The 20,588-nt window shown below is 37.4% G+C and overlaps 2 protein-coding genes and 1 non-coding gene across 9 annotated transcripts; 2 read left to right on the top strand and 1 right to left on the bottom strand.

Annotated features, from left to right (window-relative positions):
* Nucleotides 1-1,010: 1,010 nt before the first annotated feature.
* Trnaw-cca lies at nt 1,011-1,082 on the bottom strand. Its single transcript has one exon. It is a non-coding gene; the product is annotated as a tRNA-Trp (tRNA).
* Nucleotides 1,083-1,471: 389 nt separating this feature from the next.
* Nucleotides 1,472-8,565, top strand: LOC124182684 (structural maintenance of chromosomes protein 4). 3 transcript variants are annotated; one of them, XM_046570244.1, is made up of 16 exons: nt 1,472-1,762; nt 2,205-2,508; nt 2,660-2,851; nt 2,954-3,130; nt 3,302-3,594; nt 3,699-3,978; nt 4,100-4,696; nt 4,774-5,161; nt 5,262-5,497; nt 5,585-5,901; nt 5,976-6,294; nt 6,357-6,484; nt 6,580-6,864; nt 6,941-7,124; nt 7,260-7,588; nt 7,662-8,565. In XM_046570244.1, exons 2-16 carry the CDS (start codon nt 2,260-2,262, stop codon nt 7,804-7,806), a joined length of 4,119 nt encoding a protein of 1,372 aa, XP_046426200.1. In that variant the 5' UTR covers nt 1,472-1,762; nt 2,205-2,259; the 3' UTR covers nt 7,807-8,565. The 3 variants fall into 3 exon arrangements, with proteins under 3 accessions (XP_046426200.1, XP_046426199.1, XP_046426201.1); XM_046570243.1 differs by having other exon boundaries at nt 1,473-1,762; nt 2,158-2,508; XM_046570245.1 differs by having other exon boundaries at nt 1,475-1,762; nt 2,158-2,508; nt 7,674-8,565.
* Nucleotides 8,566-9,149: 584 nt separating this feature from the next.
* LOC124183600 (BUB3-interacting and GLEBS motif-containing protein ZNF207-like) lies at nt 9,150-20,480 on the top strand. Of its 5 annotated transcripts, XR_006871012.1 has the most exons (7): nt 9,154-9,564; nt 9,754-9,880; nt 10,025-10,392; nt 10,731-11,058; nt 11,311-11,737; nt 12,797-12,879; nt 15,588-20,480. XR_006871012.1 is itself a non-coding variant. In XM_046572278.1 (6 exons), the coding sequence occupies exons 1-6, from the start codon at nt 9,524-9,526 to the stop codon at nt 12,817-12,819; spliced, it is 1,314 nt and encodes a 437-aa protein (XP_046428234.1). In that variant the 5' UTR covers nt 9,154-9,523; the 3' UTR covers nt 12,820-20,480. The 5 variants fall into 5 exon arrangements, 3 of the variants coding, with proteins under 3 accessions (XP_046428232.1, XP_046428234.1, XP_046428233.1); XR_006871011.1 differs by having other exon boundaries at nt 9,150-9,564; nt 11,311-15,861; nt 16,864-20,480; XM_046572278.1 differs by having other exon boundaries at nt 12,797-20,480.
* The last annotated feature ends 108 nt before the right edge of the window (nt 20,481-20,588 follow it).

The raw sequence follows: 20,588 nt of genomic DNA, 5'->3' as shown, positions 1-20,588 counted from the left end.
AATAAGAAACAGCTGAATTACGCTATCTTCGTGTTGATTGAATTATATGCGACCTTATACCTTTAGATACTTCTACATGCCTTCATCGTCATATCCGAATAGTAAATATAGTCTATTTTCATGTATTTTTTTTTCATAGTTTACGAAAAGTACGGCATATATTATTTCGGGATGAATTATAAATAAATTCCAACATACCGGGACTTGAAACTTTCTTTGTTAACAAAAATTTATACTCAATTTGTATATTCAATTGATTGTGTGTACATTATTCGTATGTGTAACGTAAATTTGGTTTTTCATTTGGTAACCAGTTCAAAGTTTAGCTTACAATTAGAACTCGGCTGGTAGTTCGTTGCGTGTACAATCTTTGAGACTATCTCACCTTGAATTAAACTAAGTGTGTATAACTGGCCTATCGTCACTTTTACTTGCGTGTCGCGTCGAGAACGCTTTATAACTTTATTATATGCATACACGATACACCAATGTGTACACGTCTCGTAACCCGCCTTCTCGTTTGCGTTTCACGTTGTTGCTAACCGCTTGTGAACTTGTATAATTCAAAGCACGTAGCGTTACATTTTCCAAAAAAATAATTGAGACGAGAAATATAAGGATGTTTTTTTATCGTGGGATAGAATTAGTTATGTTGCTGGTTCAATCACCAAAGGATTCAGAACGAAGGTTTCAACGTCGATAATCTTGAGTAGATTCTATCGAAGATGCGTAAATACTTTTTCTTGAAAAACAACCTTGATTGGAATCATTTTTTTCGGCGCAATAACCAAACGGTTATTATATGTAATATTGCATCTCGAATGCTCCTTCAGAAAGTTTATTGTAGTAGCCTAAAAATGGTGTATTTTTACTCATGGATCAGTCAGAATAACGTTTTGTTACATTTAGAGTTGTTCTAATAGCTTCCGGCGCAAAAATTTCCATGTTCCTCTCAAAGTCAGAATTTGAGTTTGCTGAATTCCGTAATTGAGTTTCAAAAAAAGTCACTTTGACCCCGACGTGATTTGAACACGCAACCTTCTGATCTGGAGTCAGACGCGCTACCGTTGCGCCACGGAGTCTTGTGTTAAAATTGAGCTACGTATAGTAAACGAAGTCGTTAGTGATGCGATGTTATTTTTACTACATGGAGCTGAGATGAGAAGAAAAATCAAAATCATACAATGAAAAATATTTTAAACCCTATAATATGGATCGAGTTTCATCGCATTCTTATTCGTTGTTGAAAATTAATTATTCTGTTTTTCTTGTTAGTCGTATTTTGTAGCGTTCTATATTCCGAACGTAATCTTGCCGTGCGGTTGCAACGGCAACTTGACGCCAATTGGTGGGAATTTAAACCTTGTGATTTCAAACGAGACTGTTTGAATGTAATTCGTTAATTCGGATTATATTATCATCGCGATTCGAAGAATAAGGCATGGATGTACCACACCGATTGTTCAAATTTCCCGGGTGGTAGTTGTCCCTTAAAGTACTCGATAATTTGGCGCGATTTGGGGCGATATTCGTTTGTTTTAATCGCGTCTACAGACCGACGCTGTTTGTCGTGTTACGCCATGGCAGTTCGTTGAAAATATTTATCCTTTGAAAGCGGGGCAGCATGCGAGTGTTATTATTGAGAATATTGACGATATCGTAACACCGGAGGCATCAATCGGCGCCAAATATTCGTGCGGAACGTTTCTCTGTGAATTGTGGCATGTTTACGTGCGGCCAGCTGAGTCAGTATCAGAGATATGTGAGTATCTGTAACGCCGAGGTTAAGTAGGCCTGAAATTTTGAAAAGTTTTAAGTAGATTCCCTGTTTCAAATCGCATCATATGTGTGAAATAAAACGTCAAGACAAAGAAAACGTCTTGAAATTAAAACTTTACTGGGAATTTTTAACTTTGATCCAGCAAATTTACGAGGAATCGAGTGCTAATATTTTTTCAAAAAATAAATATAACCTATCAAAACAACTCGATTGTTTTTACTGCGATTGTGTAAACGAAGTTTAGAATTAGAATTCTTTCAGCTTGTTTCTACAGTCGGATGAATCGTTAAAGAATTGTTATTCATCATTTGTCGAATGGCTTTATCGATAAATTGCTGGTGAAGCATGAAACACTTTGTCCAATTGCTTGTCTCTAGTTTACAGAGCAGACACAGCGTGGCCCTTATTTTGCGTCTTTTTAAAGCAACATATATTGACGTCGACTGGATGATTCATATGACCATACAACCAAAGCAAATATGGCCGGTAGAAACCAATGCAACAGCGATTACTCCGACGAAGAGATGGAGACGGAGCCCTCGGATAACGGAGGTGTTGACAGCGACGACGAGGGCGGGGTTAGAATAGACGCTGATATCTATATACCTCCACCGCCAAAGCCGATGAGCGAGGTGGACGAAAATGGGCCTAGAATAATGATAACGAAGATAGTTAATAATAATTTCAAAAGTTACGCCGGCAAACAAGTAATTGGACCATTTCACAAGGTGAGTCGAGTCATTACGAGCTGATTTGTTTGCAAATTTTCAAACCCATTCTTTGAAAAGATTTCAAACCAGTTAACAGATATTCCATATAATAATTGACGGGGTACTTTCCGTTTATTGTTAAGAATGAACCGTTACTTTTCAATTTCAGTGTTTCTCAGCGATAATCGGACCCAATGGCAGTGGCAAAAGTAATGTAATTGATTCGATGTTGTTCGTTTTTGGGTACAGAGCGAGCAAGATACGGTCCAAAAAGATATCCGTACTTATTCATAACTCGAGTGAACATCCGAATTGCTCGAGCTGTACTGTGGCTGTACATTTTCAAACAATAATCGATAAGGTAGGTCTGGATCAGAAAACAGATTCAAAGTCTTGTTTGGTAACTTTAGTGCTGGTAGTTCAGTTGGCAGATATTTTTTCAATCTAAGTTTTTGCCCTACAGCCAGGACATGAATACGACATTGTTCCCAACAGTGAAATTGTTATATCTAGGACAGCATTTAAAGATAATTCATCTTTTTATCAACTAAACGGGAGAAAAGTGCAATTTAAAGAAGTTGCTAAAGTGCTAAGACAATGCGGGGTTGATCTAGACTACAATCGATTCCTAATTCTTCAGGTATGTATAGGAATGATTTTGTAACTGTAAAGTTTCCTCTTGCAATTTAATCTTGACAATTAATCTAAACAACGAATGCTGAATCTTTCTCTCTTTACATGCTTGGTTAACTTTTTAGTTTGTGAATTCTTTTCTTCTGCCAATTAAGAGTATAGTGATTACTTTGTTTAGGGCGAAGTGGAACAAATAGCAATGATGAAACCAAAAGGCCAGACGAGTAATGATACGGGTATGCTTGAGTTCTTGGAAGACATTATTGGTACGGTACGGTACAAAGAGCCATTGGAAAAATTATCACAAAAAATTGAGTTATTGACTGAAAATAGAGTTGAACATCTCAATCGACTGCAGGTCGTAGAGAAGGAAAAAGAAGAGCTCGAAGAGCCCATGCAACATGCCGTGCGATATTTGAAATGCGAAAATAAGATTGCACAACTTCAGCATCAATTGTACCATTGCAAAAGGTAAGTGAGAAAATGCATTCAACTATTTGGAATTGCCATTAATTGAGCTTGGAATTATCTAATGGTAACAAATTGTCTACGAAAATCCACTTCTATCAAAACAGATTACGTGCTCAAGACGAATGTACTCAACAAGAATTAAAGAAGACGGAAATGGACAAGGATTATCAGAAGCTCCAGGATGAAATGAGTCTAGTCAAAACGCAGAAGAATGAAAAGCAAGCAGAAATGAAAGAAAAATGCAAAAAATGGGATGCCTTGCAAAACAGAAAGGACCAGTTGACTGCAAAGTATGAAGAAATCAAAAAAAAGGATGAACAATTGCATGCAGAATTGGTGGAAACTAATAAGAGGCGGAAGGCCAACATGGCAACAGTTAAAACGGTAAGTTCTTAACCAGGTTCACGAATTTCTAAACAAGTTTTTCAGCTCCTGATTCATTACCAAATTCGATCGAAATAAGAAAACATGTATGACATCTTGCATTTGTTGCTTAATAAATTAGGAGAAAGAAAAACTTGAAAGTTTGAGCAAAGTGCCAGAAAAGAATGCCAAGGATATCGCAGAGTGTGAGGGATTGCATGAGCGCTGTATAGCTGATCGTGAAAAGGCGGAAGCAACCCTGGCAACACTTATGAATGGTCTTAAAAAGAAAACTGAACCGCTGTTGGAACAGCGAAGATTGTTGGAAACGGAATTGATGTCGCTGAGAAAGAATGTTGATCAAGCAAGAGGCAATCTGGAAATTGCTCAGTCTAGTCTTCGGTTGTACACGTCGGCAGAAGTAGCTGAGAAAGCGAAGCTGGAGGAATTGCAGGAATCGTTAAAAAATACAAATGACTTATTACGGCAAAGAAAGGAACAAATAAAAGTGTTTGACATTAAGATACCAGCTACGGAAAAAAGCTTGGTGGAAGCTCAGAGAGAGTTTGACATGGTTAAACAACGAGACATATCAGCGACGGCTCAATTGAGAAATACGAGAATTCGAGTTGAAGAACAAAGATCAGCCATGAATGCCAGCAAGTCTAGAAACAGGGTGTTGGATTCTCTCATGCAACAGAAGAGACAGGGCAATATCCCTGGAATTAGGGGCAGGCTGGTGGGTAGAACATGAAATTGGACCAGTATCGCTTCATTCAACGTGTCTCACGATTTACTTTCGTAACTACTTTACAGGGTGATCTCGGTGCCATAGATAGCAAGTATGACGTGGCCATTTCAACAGCATGCGGTCCATTAGACAACATTCTTGTGGATACGGTCGATACTGCTCGACGTTGCATAGCATTTCTGCGGCAAAATGATATCGGGCGGGCGACGTTCATTGCTCTGGAAAAGCAGCAACGGTTGTGGTCCGAATGCAGAGAAAGGATAGCGACGCCAGAAAATGTTCCTAGGCTTTTTGATCTTATCAGGGTCGAGGACGAGGAAGTTCTCCCAGCATTTTATTACGGTCTAAGAAACACCTTAGTCGCTCGTGATCTGGACCAAGCTACAAGAATTGCTTACGGCGAGCAAAGACATAGAGTCGTCACCTTGAAGGGAGAGCTAATTGAGACGTCAGGTTAGTTAAAAGTCAGTAACATTCTTTGAACTATCAATTTTCATTCCTCATGTGTCCAAGTTTTGAATATTTTTTTTTTTTTTTTTTCTTTCGCCATCAGGAACAATGAGCGGTGGTGGGCGTACCTCTCTGCAAGGTAGAATGGGGCAAAGTATTGTTAGGGCTGAACCATGTGCAGCTGATGTTGAAAAGCTGCAAGTTGATCTCGATAAAATTTATGAGGAGTGCAACCAACTCAAGGATCGACAACACCAGCTTGAACCACAAATTGACTCGCTGTCCAGATCACTGGTTGATATGAAAATGGACAGAGAGAAATACTCAATTGAAGTACAGGTCAGTAACGTGCAAAACGTTTGCCTTTCAGTTCGTTTCAAACCTGAACCCACAACTTTAACTATTATATTATTTTTCGTGGGTTAGTCTCTGACAAAACAGAAACCATCTTTAGAGTCGCAGCTGAAGATTCAAGAAAAAAAAGCTGCAGAGAGCGTATCAAATCCAAATGAGGTAAAGAAAATGACCAAAGCAGTGAAATCTGCTGAAAAAGAACTTGAAGAAGCAGAGAATGATTCAAAGTCGACGGAAAATGAAGTAGTTAAAATAAATCAACAAATAGAAGAAATAGCTGGAGGCAAAGTAAAAAGCCAACAAAAAAGTATCGCTGATTTGTCGAAAAAAATCGATAAGACTAGGGGAGAAATATGTAGGCTGCAAGTTGCCATTAAAACTGCTGAAAGGTATGTTCGTTCATGTAGATATTTGATAATACGTTGACATGCAAGGCATAAAAAATATCTTTATTTTAAAACAGAGATTCAAAAAAAGTGGCACAGCACATTGAAACGTTAGAAACCAGCGTTCGTACCTGTGAAAATAAAATTCGTGAAATACAGCAAGAAAAAGTTTGTTTCGAGACGAACGCTAAGGAGCTCTTAGGGTCTTTGAACGAAGTGACGGAGGAACTGGTGGAAAGGGACGAAAATTTGGCAACTTTCAAAGCAGAGTTGAATGCTTTTCAAGAACGCGAGAATAAAATGAAAGCTGTTAAAATTGAGCTAGATCAGCAAGTCAAAGAGATGAATAAAGTTCTTGAATCGCTTCAACAGAAAATTCCTGAATATACGAGAAAGGTAGGAATCCAGTATTACCTTAGCACTGCAAAACTCTTACAACACATAATACCTTTTTGCAGATTTCCTCATTAAAACTCCAACCTATTCCTGGTGAAACTGTACTGGAGTTTGCGGAAATCCCAGAGGAAGAAGTCCGTCAATTGGATCCTAAAATGGTTGCCGAGCTAATAGAGAAAACAAAAGCAAGGTAGGTAAACTTGCCAGAAAATCAATGCTATTCGAAATACACTATATATTGTACTTTTTCACGAGTTCATAATTGAAACGCAATTGTTTTTTCAGGCTCCCAGCAGAAATTCCGAACATGCAATTGATTAAAGAATATTTCGAAAAAGATGCTCTCTATGTGCGTCGTGTCAAGGAGTTGGAAGAAATTACAACTCACAGAAACAAGCTGCGGGATATATTTGAGGACAGCAGGCGTCGTAGAACTCACGAATTTCTTACTGGTTTTTTGATCATTACAAGTAAATTGAAAGAGATGTATCAGATGATCACTCTTGGAGGTGACGCTGAGCTAGAACTGGTCGATTCTTTGGATCCTTTCAACGAGGGAATTGTTTTCAGGTACTTACTTGCTGACTTTGATCAACAAACTGATGTTTTAACAATCTTCAATTTATAACTGGAATTTCATTCGCAGTGTTAGACCCCCGAAAAAGTCGTGGAAAAATATCAGCAATCTCAGCGGAGGTGAAAAAACTCTCAGCTCTTTGGCTCTAGTTTTTGCATTACATCATTACAAGCCTACGCCATTATATTTCATGGACGAGATAGATGCAGCTTTGGATTTCAAAAATGTGTCTATTGTTGGTAATTACATAAAAGTAAGATCAGTACAGGCAAATATACATTTTGTGCAATATTCTACTTTAAAAAATCCTACAAAATTCATTTACCATTCAAATCAAAACTTTAAAGTTCAGCTACCTTGCGATTAATGCACTGACTGTTTTTTTCAGGAACGAACAAAAAATGCTCAATTTATAGTCATTTCCCTGCGATCCAACATGTTTGAACTGGCTGACTATTTGGTTGGGATATACAAAACTTATAATTGCACAAAGTGCGCTATACTTGATGTAGGAAAATATTGTGATGCGAACAACATCCACTTGCCAACACCGAACCTAAACAAAGATTACTACAGCTCTTCACAGGGATCAAAGCCGTACAGTCAGTCAATATTTTCGAAACAGAACACCAATACTAAAGAAAATCGGCCCACCATCATCCCTGAGTCATCCTCAAGCTCAAGCTCGGGCTCTTCTGTCATAGATTCGGAATTAAGGTAAAAATAAATCCGCCATACTGTTGAGGGTTGGCTGGTGACTGCCTTTCTGATTAAGCAATGTACATCATGGTCGTTTTTACAGACTACCAGAATTAGGGTTGTGTCCTTCGCCAAAAACATCGATAACAACTGTTCGTGACAGGAGATCTACAGAAATTGAAGGTAGTACAGATGGGGCGCATGGAGAACCAACCAGTAAACGACGTAAATTATGAGTAAATATCATGTCTTGATAATCAGATGACTAGGAGCCCAGTGCTGAAAAATTTTATACCCTGCTACTTAAGTACTGTACATTTACAGGAAAAAAAAAATTACTAAAAATTTTTTTATATGCAATAATTATCTGTTTTGTACGCGGATAAAATATAAATAGTTGTATCAATGTCAATAGAAAACAAATATACTATTGCCTAGAGCAGCATTTCACTAGAATGCTGCAGACAAATGTACAGCCATATCATTCATCAATTGAATAATTCGTGACCGACCGTTCATTTACAAGCATTTATATATCATATGCATATACCTATTCTAAACATGATACATTTTATTGCCTGCATACTGGGCGACCGTTTGATGGATGAGGGGCATGATGATAGGGACGTGAACAGATATTTTGAGCAGAGGGGGTGGGAGAGGGTAGTAGCCACATCGGGTTGGGTCTTTTAACGAAAATTTTAAATATATAAGCGTTGACTGATATATTCTTCAGTCAACGTTATAAGTAACACACGAGAGTTCGGTTTTTAAACTGGCGGTAAATTCTTAAGATCGTGGCGCCTCATTCGTTTGTCGGTTGTTTAAACTAGATTGCCATCACACCCAGATCCCGCCAAAATCCGTAGACGAGATTTGATGATACATACTTAGCGCATACTTATTGAATATTTCAGAAAAATTTACCTCGAAATTGTACGTGGATAGTTTGATGTATATACTTAGAACATCAGATAAATGTACATTGAAGAAAATGTTCCATTTTCTGCTGTTAAACCCGCGCAATCTAAGTCGTAACGGTCTTTCGTTCCACCGATTTTTATGAACGTCGAATGTTGTAGTGGAGATTTACCATGCTCGTTACTTACACCCGTATTCATAGTCCTTCCTTGAGGAACAAAGATTCCTTGTTCTCATTTCACGTTTCATGAACAAGGAATCCTTGTTCCTCAAAAAAGGACTATGAATACGGGTGTTAGGCCAGCATGTAAGTAACCATACCGCGACAACGTGATGAAGATACAGTTTTTACGTAAATTCCATACGGTACTGCAAACTGCAGGAACAGCCAACTTGCGATCGCTAATCGACGTCATACCGATAGTTAACGGTCATAGTATCGAATATCCAAATGGCAATAAAACGAAAGTAGAAGCGTTGAATAATCGTGTCCTATGTGCCAGTGCCAGCTCTATTAAATGTTGTCAAAGACTCAACGTAAGATGGCCGCCAGTACGGATCGTCTACGTCACTGGCATCATTGAAGCAGGGATCTTTACTGGAAAACGGGCTCTTTCCTTTTACGTCAATTTTTTGACACAACACGATACTACGTGATTTCATTAGCCTATTCTGTTGGATCCGACTAATGAAATCACTTAGTGTCGATTTGTGTCAGAAAATTTATGTAAAAAGAAAAGCGCCCTATATCTAGTTGCACTTGGCTGCACCTGAAATCCTCTTCCCGTCCCTCTAACTGGCAACGTCTCTCATGCCTAGGCTCCCGCTCTATATCGTATAACACCAGATCAGTTCGCGAATTCCTTATTCCTGCCCCCGATCGCCCCTCGACGTGAGTAGTGACAGCCATTTTGTAAAGCTCGTATCCGTAGCATCTTCACACAGAAAGTACGACGCGGGAACGACGTGACGCGTAATACTATCCTTGCGTTAATATAATTGTGATATAAATTAATTTAACGGTTAGAGAGTATGGGACGTAAGAAGAAGAAGCAGTCGAGACCGTGGTGCTGGTATCCTTTTTGCATATTTGGCGATGGACGATTTTGTAGGTCACAGATAGGGCTTATCCTACATCGCCAACGGTCCTCAATGCACGGGCAATTCCTTTGCTGCTTATAAAACGAATTGTCGAAAGCAGCGGAATATCTACCACCTCTGACTGGTTATACCCTATGTTTTTTTCCTTAATCACAACGCAGGTACTGCAATCGCGAATTCGACGACGAAAAAATTCTGATCCAGCACCAAAAAGCGAAACACTTCAAGTGTCATATATGCCATAAAAAGCTATACACTGGTCCCGGACTTAGTATACACTGTATGCAGGTGAGAGACACGTCAATATTTATTCCGCAACGCTAAGAGAAGTAATTGATTTTGTCAAGTTTACTTTTCAATCCAGCATACGTTCACAGACTACATTGCTAACCCTTGAATTCCTACCAAAGTCCGTTCTTCCGTTTATTTCAGGTCCACAAAGAAGCTATCGACAAAGTACCAAATTCTCTTCCTAATCGGAGTAACATTGAAATAGAAATATATGGCATGGAAGGTATACCGCCAAATGACGCCAAAGAACATGAGAGACAAAGAAACGGGGGTCGGCCAGGATCGCCAAGCTCTGGAGAAGATGAACCTGCACCCAAAAAATCCAAGCCGGAAGGTTTGCTCGGCTCTGCGCCTGGGGCTGTTCCTACTGGCTCTAGCATGATGACGGGAGTTATGCCTGGCCTCTCTGCCCACCATGGAATGCCTCCGCACATGGGACAGTTTCCACCTCACATGCACCAAATGATGGGGCCCATGGGACCTGTCGGACCTCCTTTCATGGGGCCTGGGTAATTGGAATTTATTTGAATAATAGTTCTTCAATTTAGTGATTTAAATCTTTGGTAATTCTCGGGTTAAACCATTTTTTACTTTTTTAAAGTTCTACCGGGTAGCTAATTAGCTGTTGAAAATTAGTTATACGATCCTCTCACGATATGCATCGCTACTTAAAAGTAGATATTAATTTTATCTATCTTTGCCCCCTTATTCAATGAAGTGAATTTTAATGTTTCACTTTGACTTGTGTAAATAATTTTAACAACTAATTATCATTTATTTAAATCTTGTCCATCCAACGCTAGCTATGTTAAAAATTTTAACCCATAAATTTTAATTTTCGTCTCAGCATGATGCAGGGGATGCCAGGAATGCCTCCAGGAATGCAGCCACCAGTTTCGGGTGCGTCAATGCCTTCCAGGCCACTCTTTCCAAGTGTCGTATCGACAGCGACGTCTTCCACACCTGGATCATTGCCCTTGGGAGCTGACTTTAAGCCAATAACATCAATAGCAGGAGGTTCTATTGGCCCGATGAAACCGACGTTCCCGGCATATGGGGGTGGTGATAATGCTGCAAGCCTGCAAAGTAACAGTACAAATGACCAAAAAGTTAGCCTTATCGCGACGACTGGCGCTGCTAGCAAAATAATCCATCCCCAAGAGGATCTTAGTCTGGTAAGCTATTGTTTTTCTTTTCCTACTCGCTGCTTGTGGATGGAGATATAGTATTTGAGTAAGATAGCTGAAGACCTGCCTCGTGGAGCTATTCATAATAACCAAGTCATCGCTTGAAGTCTCCCTATACTTTTTAACAGACTTACTCTTTGTTACAACAGTTTTTGAAGACTAGTCGACATATTCGTTGCACAAAGGTTTAAACACTCGTCAAATAGACCGGATTAATTTGAAACTCACTTTAAATTGTAGGAAGAAATACGAGCCAGATTACCCAAGTATCAACGTCGCCAGACAGAAGATACTAGGCCTACGCAAGCAGAAACGTCTCAGCATGTAGCTGCACTGCAGCACCAACATCAGCAGCAGCAGCAACAGCATCAGCAGCAACAACATCAGCAACATCAGCACCAGCAGCATGTTGCTGCTGCTGCATCTGCTGCGGCGGCGTATCAAGACCAGCAACAGAGGCAACAGGCAGCCCTTAGTGCACTCCAGCAACAGCAGCAGCGATTCCAGCGACCGCCTCAGACCGTTATGGTTCCAGCCTCCGCAGCTATGCCGGTCAGTTCTGTCGCTCTTATGGCCCCTCTGATGCGCCCGACTATGACCTTGGCTGCACCCGCTCTTATTCATGGAGGTAACATGATGCGACCGCCCCCCATGGGCCTGCCTCCAGGTAAGTGTCCAATGACTTTATCCCCTGGCCCCCTGCCCCCTTGCCGCCGTCCATTTTCTATTTTCCAAAGCCCCTGCCAGCCCTGGCCCCATCCCTCCGAGCGTCGGGAGTCTCGGGAGACCGAGTTGAAAATTCAATGAAAAAAAGAAAAAGAAATGTAATGACGTACAATAATTATGGGCTTTCCTATCACGTGTAGTGGTTGCATATTATACTTCAAATGAGAACCACTGATACGATTGAAGAAAACGTTTCTGGGTGAACGGATTTGCAGAGAACTTTACCGATCTTCTCTATTTTTGAGTTTTATTTTATCGACTGTCTTGTGGAGTTTCTTTTCTTTTTAGTCTGAAGGGCGGGGTTGGATGGACTGAGGTTGCGTTTTAGTGTGGTGGGATTTTTGAGTGATGCAAATCAATGGATAGACTAATATGAAACCACTACAAGACAGTAACAATGTTCTATCGAATCCATTATTTGGTCAGAAAAAGTTTTCTTCAGCATCCTGGATCCACTGTACACTTTTAATTTACGTATCTTCTTAATTGCTATTTTTTTCAATAGCTATATACCCCTACTTTTTGCATTGGGCGATTCGTTTTGGGTGTCGTATGGATACAGCAGCTTAGTCTGTAGCTCGATGACTACCGTAAATATCTTTTCGTCGCGTCAATGGCTGTTATTGCGATAGTTTGATGCTGTGTACTTTGAGACGGATGTATATAACATACTTTCCTTGGCTTCCAACTCGAAAAATAATCAGTGTACAGTTACAACAGTCAACGTAATGCATCTCTTGCAAAAATACTTTCCACTTTTCTAAAAATGTATATAAATCTGGAACAGACAATAATAGTAATGTATAAGATGTTGCACTCTTATCCGATATCCAATTCGATGTTGACCAAGTCCAGAATTACGTAAAATATGGAGTAAAAAAACCTATATATATATAAAAACAAAACAAGTGAAAAACAGAAAAATAGCACACTCAGGATTCACCCATGCGCCGAACTGACGACAGCGTCGTACGTTTACGTTATAACGGTGCGTTTGCAGGGCGCCCTGTCACTCCTCGGTGAGTGTTGAACGAACGTTCCCAGTCTGGTTACTAAAACCGTGTTTTATACAAGTGCAACAAGGTTGGTCCTTAGCAAATAGCATGCGGTGACATGGCCTATATCTCATTACTTTTATTTTATTATTATTGTTATCATCGTCATCATCGTCATCATTCTCATCGTCATACTCAAAATCACGATATTTATTATTTATGTCATTATCATAGTCACAATTTCAGCTATTATTATCGTTACTATTCTTATCATCATTGCTAAGCGGCAGGTTGCCAATTTTTTTTGGCTAACAGGCCGAGCGGTCATTCTCACATTCTTAATTACTGACATTAACAATTTTCGTTTTCGAGGCTGCAACATTTATCACACTAAAACTGTTTATTCAATCGCTAAATGATCATACACTAGTCTTAAAATCGATTTTTTATACATAAAATCTTGAATTATAGTTCTCAGTCTAACAACAAATCATGTCCATCTATTTATTTATTTACTTATCATTGACATATATTTCAATGACTTGTCCGAGATAGTTTGAAATTGTATCACTACGCCAAATTCAAACATGTCTTAATTACGTGGGAATGAAAAAACGTAGACATAAAAGTACCTGCTTCATGCATTCTATTACGAAAAAGAATAGGATTCTTTGTCAAACACAATTTAATTATAATAGCTTACTAACTTGGGTAAATATGATTAAAAGACAACTTTTAAATTCATGTCAAGTAATTCTTGATAATTCGGTGGATTAGGTTTTTAACCAGGCGATCGGTTTAATCATAAGTATAATAAACTTATGGATCGCGCCCGCTCGGCCATAATTGAATATCATACATTTATTATTACGTAAACATACATAAATTTTTTGCGGTCGTTTTATTTTTAATTTTTTTTTATTTTACTTTGGTTTTATTTTTAGCCTCTACTCATTGTTTCTCTTTACCGTACTATCTTGTAATCACTTACCATCCCATGCCAACCATACATCATAATATATCCTGTCTCTTATATTTATAGCTTGACTCCTGGTGTTGTGATACAGTAGTGAAAATGCTTTTTGGGCACGGTTTTGTCCGTTGTTTGAAATTTACAACCAAGGTGGCATCGGTGCATTTTTCATGAACCCAATTTTTAAAAATTTTTAATCTTGGAGATGTTTTTAACATGGCATATAAATTTCAAATTATCCTTTGTTTTCGAGTTTAAAAGTGGCAGTACGGTAAAGTCAGACTAGATCAATTAAGAAAGAGTAAACATAAATGAAGGTATTCGATAAAAAAAAAATGAGGAAATTCTTACCTGCAAAGTTTTTTCTCTTTTCTTTTCTTCTACCCATTTTTGCTTCTGTATATTTCAATTTAAATTATTTTCAATAAATGTTTTTTGTTTTTGTTTTTATTTCCGAGCATATTACAAATGAAGGGGACAAATTTCTCCAAAAAGTATTTCGTTGTGTTCCATTAATTTTTACTGTTTAAACTATGTCAATGTTTTGAATAATTATTGCGCGTTCATGAAAAATGATACAAGTATATGAAAAAGTCGATTATCTTGATCGTAATTATGCTTTTAGTTTTGAATGAAATGTTTCATAAAAATAAATTTGCAACACCGAACATAACTATATAATATTCACACTAGCCTAGCTTTGTGTCACACATATACATTTATATAAGTTTGACCTGACCGACAGTAAGTAACGAATTCACATACCAGCATATATACTATATTACATAATTGGAATATTACATATATACATATATATGTATGTATGTTAAACAATTAAATAAAATTAAACCTAACAAATGGGGATATGATATTCTGTAGATAGAATCCTCAGCGCGATTCTGCGGCTTGTAAAATTGAAAGCAAGTGACAGATGACTGATTAGATTTCATCTCTCAATGATTAGCGACTGCAGGCGCAAGTCATTGCTAGACTTTAGTATGGTGTGCAGTTTGTGTGGTAATCGTTTAGCACAGTTTAATCATTTGTTGTTGACTTGGCTAATGTATACAGCACATTGCATGCTGATTGTTCGAAATCTACAGTTCTTTCCGTTTTTCCAAATAAAATTTATATAAAAAACAATTGGCTATGCACTGTACAGAAAAACAAATAAATTAATCACTGACAAAAATCGATTGCTAATACTTTGCATATTTAGATCACTTATTCAATCATCAGTCGATATAAAACTGTCAAAAGATGGAACGGAAGCAATAAATGATTTTTTATCTCATCCTATTTTCTGTATCCATTACGATCAAGTCAGCTGTCACTCGAATTTCTCTTCAACACAGTCGTAGTCGAATTGCGTTCAATCCTACTCAGCGTCGTATACTACAGACACCTTATTTTTATAATTTCTACGCAGATATCTTCAATAATTCAAGAAAACAAATTACAAACTTATTACCAGGTTCTTCTACCCCATTTACTATACTTTATTTTGTATTCTATTCTTTCCGTTCTTACCTCGAACCACCTTTACAGGTGAGAGATAAAGTATAAATTTGTGATTTAAGAAGACGTTTGATTGTAAAGTAGAATGCGCTATAAATTTTTGTCTGTGTTACGACACGGGGTATGGAGATATATGTTTATTATTCATGGAGACTGAGGCTGACGTAAGTATAACGAAATGCTGTTGATATGTTCTCTTTTTTTAAAATTATTATTGTTTTTTTTTCTTTTTTTTTCCTTCTAAATCTTGTTTTAAATGAGAGACGTGTGGTGGATGAGTTGAATTCAGTCGTGGTTTTTTGCAGGGATGATAGGCGCCCTACCGCCGGGTGCGATGCACCCAGCGTTCGCCACTCCCATGGGATTTCCAGGAGCACCAATGCTCGCCCCGATGATGCATCCACGCTTCAGATGATCGCCCCCCTCGGACGGGCCCAACCCACCCCTGCATTTCGTGCTTTGGGCCCGCCCGTAGCGGCTGGAATCTGACGATATCATCGAGGACGTTCAGTCGACGATGAAGTGAAGCCTCGGAAGCCTCCACATCAGCTGCATCTAAAACCATCATGTTAACACGAAGTTAGCCAAACTATTTGTTTTTCAAATAATAATTATTATTATTAATATTATTATTATTGATATTATGTCATGATGTCAGTAACTTCCGGCAGCCGTTGAGAGAAAGAGAGCGATTTGTTAATCATGGAAGTGGGCTGCCCAAGTTTTTGAACTGTTTTTAAGGATCACAACAGAAAAAGGACATCTCATACTGGTTGAACTCAACATATCGACGGTTGCGTAGAATAATCGGCTATCTCGAATTAGGCTTGAATAACCGGCTATTTCAAGTAAAGTTCAAAAACCGGCTATTTCGCGTTTGAAATTTTTTGGCCGTAAATTAAGTTTACAATGACAGTAAATTGGTAATGACATTAAATGTCACTATGCCGAAATGATAATCTTTAATTTCATCTCAACATACGCCTGATGCTTTATACTTTCATTTCTGCATTATAATTATTAATTATGTAGATAACCATATAATACCTACATTCACAAAACGGAACTTGTATGAATTTTGTGAGGCGTTGACGAATTTCGTATTCAGCCCGACAGTGCTACCAACTTAATTTACGGCCGAAAAATTTCGAACGCGAAATATCCGGTTTTTGAACTTTACTCGAAATAGTCGGTTATTCAAGCCTAATTCGAGATAGCCGGTTATTCTACGCAACCGTCGATATCTTCATCTTTCACCTCCTCGTTTATGATTTTTATTAACGTATTCTCGTGGACTCTTATCGCGCAGCCGATAATAAGCGTATCTAATGTGGATAAAATTATCAAAACTTTCTCAATTGCACGCTTATTATATAATCTAATTTTTTTTTTTTTTTTTCGTTATTTCATTTTATTTTATTCTGGTAATACAGTCGAGTATTCCGGCAATGTGACGGAATGAAATGCAGACTCACATATTCCTTGCTATGTTTTCTCGTGTTTATCAGGTCAGTTGAGATATAAAATTATCGTTTTTCATTATTATTTTTTCGTTTCATTTTTCGACTTTTCACATTACAGTTAAACTGTACCTGGGATTCTAAACGATCTGTTCGCGCTCTTTCTCACGATGTCTTTTCGGTTTACTCCCACACACCAATTTCCTCTTGGAGAGGCTGCTCGCAAACGCGGATATAGGTGGTGCTTCACGCTGCTACCAGGATACAATAAATTTCTTAGAACAGCCATCAAGTCTAACACATCGGAACTTTCTTCATTTATATTTGAATAAACAATAACGAGTATATACATTGCGATATTTATATATATATTAATATATATATGTGCATATCGAATGAACATTGCAAAATAGAGTGGAACGTTTTAAGAAAAAAAAACAATTTCCGCCCGTTTGTAACATCTATTGATATTTTCGTTATTCCTCGAGAAGCTTTGAAATGTAGATTTTACCCTGGCATTGAATTCTTGTTTTGAAATATTCTTATTTGTAAATATTTTCAGCTTATTGCATCGCGATAAGGTGTGGTTACATTTTTTGATTTTTCTTGTTCTTTTTTTTTTTTCAATCCTTACCTTACGATCCGAAATAACTTTTTCTAAATCTTCAAACCTTGACAGTTACTTATACAGAATACACAATCTGTATCAATTTTGTGAAAGTGTACAAGTCTGGAGGCAGCGTGGAGGCTGAGCCGCCTCAGGTTAGTCTGTCCCAAATTTTATTTTGTTATCACTTTGGGCTGAATCGACTTTATACAAACTGAAATTACATGCATTAGCAACCAAGTATAAAGCGTATCGGTAGTACGCTTATTTAATATCGTCGATTCAGCTGAAAGCCTTTCTTCGGAAGAAACAAGTCGGCGACGATTGAGTGAGTGGTAAGTACGGAGAGTGTTTATTAAAACGTTAGCTCTCTTCACTCGACTCACGCCGTTTTTCCATCTCCTAACCTTTGCTCAGTCTTCTCAAGCCATGGATTCAATCAATTTCAAAAATGTCTCAACCAATCGAGACTGACTTTTTATATCAACCATTCTCATTATTTCGATGAAAGTAATACATAATTTAAAGAAAATTTGTTTGTTAGCACATTTTTGTTCTAACAAATCTCATCATTGTTATTATTGTTGTTATTATTAATTGTCATGCCCAAATTTATGATTTATTGTGATGCATAGTAAGTAAAAATTCTTATCGTTTTACGGACTATCCGTAGCTAGGGAAGACTCAATCTCCTGAAACACGACTACATATTCACAGTGTCTCTTCCTTTTTTCTTGATACTCAGAAAACAGCATACTGTGACCCATATAGACATGTACGTATCTCTACACATTGTTATCATACACTTACATCTAGTGGTTATGTTCCTCGATAAGTGGATGGTACTCGGTTATTCGTGCAAGAGAGTGTCTATCACCATCCCGTAACTCCCTAGTATCCTTTGTTTGCTATTATTTTTATAGATAATATTCACCGTGCAACAAGACCCCACGGTATTACAGAGACTTTTGCTATCGCTGTCTGACTTCGAAGTCTTCGGTAAAATTTGGTAAATTGTGTATAAGCGAAATGGATTTGCAGCGATCAGTTATTACGAGTATACACACAAGTTAACAGTTGTGATCAAAGTGTTTTAATTTCGTTCATCAGCTAGCTACAATCTGTAGCTTGCAATGAAGCGCAGGCAATAGATGAGTAATAAATTATGAAGTTGGATTAGATTGTCTGGTTTATCTTCTTTTTTCTTTTAAGGAGCATCTACAAAATGTTGGCTATTCAATTATTGACGTGATTTGTTAATGAGGGGGAAAAACACATTTGATCTGGCTTTAATCGTTTTCGTCGTCGGAAAACTTTTTACTTAATTTTTAAATTACAGAGATTTATACGAATTTTTTACGATCAAGGCATTATATGTAGACCAGTTCCTTGACTGTAGAATGTTGGAGTGTTTCATTTAGGAGAAAATATGACTTCAATTGAAATGTTGGTAGCTTCCATAAATTGAGAAACATAACCAGTTTACCGAAATTGAACATGTAGAAGTTCTGTTATTTATTGAGTGTCATTTATGAAGTGTTTAAAAATAAAGACGTTCTGTGGAAAGCTTGATTAATTGGACTTAGCCCGCGATTTCGGGAATTTACTGAAAGTCTTCTACTCTTTGTTTGCAAAGTCATGAAAATAAAAAAAAAAATTATATTTAGGAAGTAAGATAGAGATAGAAAACATAGAGATTTAACGGAAATGTGCAGATTGATGACTCGTGTAGATTCCTGGCATCGCGGACGACAGTCACATATTGTTTCACCAATCACAGCCTTAACTGCTGTTGGACCATTTCGGTTCCTTGCCCCATGGCAGGCGATTGTTTGGACCTACCGTCATTAAAGTCAACGAATCTCAACTCCCAGTTTTATAAATTTTGAAGCCCAGAATTATAAACATGTGTACCGAAATTACGAGGTAAAGAACAGACAAATGAAAAAAAAAAAACGTTTACACAATTTGTCAAAAATATTGTAATATTCAGGAAACTTGAGCGGGAGATTGAGATGACACCAAACCGATGATCACATTTTTGAAGTACAAATACCTGATTGTAGAATTGTGTATTTATGTATAATTTAAAAGTGCAATAATGACAGGATGTTCGCGTTGAACAAACGATTATAGGCGACCATAATATTCATTGATAAACGACGGTGTTATACCAGTTGCCTTTTCAATTTCAAAAAGATCTAATATTGTTTTCAAATTAATTGTATTTCTCTATTTTTAGATACGATGCAATCACTGTTTCTTTCTCGTACCATTTATGGTTTAGAAAATGATAGCAGGAGGAAGCTCTTTATACAGGCTTCTTAATTATTTATAGAAATGTTCATAGAAGAAGCGAAATATAATTTTGCCGCGGTTGTATTTGTAAAACTGGATATTTTTCACTTGGCTTAATTGACGCGTGGCTGGACCGAGAAACAATATTAGTAAATTTCATTAATTAAGAATCATAAAACACCATATAAATTACTCACTTGATGATTGGAGAGTTGAGGCGCTGACACTTGAGAACTGTATTGCTGAAATTTTGGATTCTCCTCTTTTCCTTTTTTTTTTTTTTTTTGTTTTAATTGAAAATGGAAATTGGGATGTATTAAATTGTGTTACTTTAAGGAGATACTCATTTCATAGAAATCTAATTTTATGTCACAAGTGTTCGTTATGAGAAATAAAACTAGTCCAGTGCGCCGCTCAACACTTCAATAGAGAATGCTTAGCCAGGTCTGTGTGTATCGATTTCATTACTATGCGCATATCTACGCTAATCTATACATTTACATGGTAATAGAGAAGATAATTATATGGATGGATTTTATCAGTTCAGTAAGGTATTTGGACAGAATATTATTTAATTTATTTTTTATTTTATTTTATTTTTCTTTTTTTTTTTGTACCAATTACCTGCATACATACATACATGTATTTATGTGTAAAACTATCCCTATGCAGGAATTGTGCATATATCTACACGATGCAGACCAAATTATAGCACTGTTGATTTTCAGCTGCAACGATCCGCCACACACTTATACAAACACCAAATGTTGTATCTCAAGTGTTTTAGTGAAAAAAAATTAAATAAATAAAAATAAATCTTCGCATACATCTAATTTTCAGCATTTCCTGTCAACAATTTGCCTGTCCGTTTATACTCTCCTTACGCAAAAAATTATACATGTAAGAAATGTTTGCATTTAACTTAAATTTGCAAACTCGTC

Source organism: Neodiprion fabricii, chromosome 5 (genome assembly GCF_021155785.1).
Source record: "Neodiprion fabricii isolate iyNeoFabr1 chromosome 5, iyNeoFabr1.1, whole genome shotgun sequence".
Classification (NCBI taxonomy): Eukaryota; Metazoa; Arthropoda; class Insecta; order Hymenoptera; family Diprionidae; genus Neodiprion; species Neodiprion fabricii.
The sequence above is the reverse complement of the archived record's forward strand: the minus strand, read 5'-3'. Positions and strand labels throughout refer to the sequence as shown.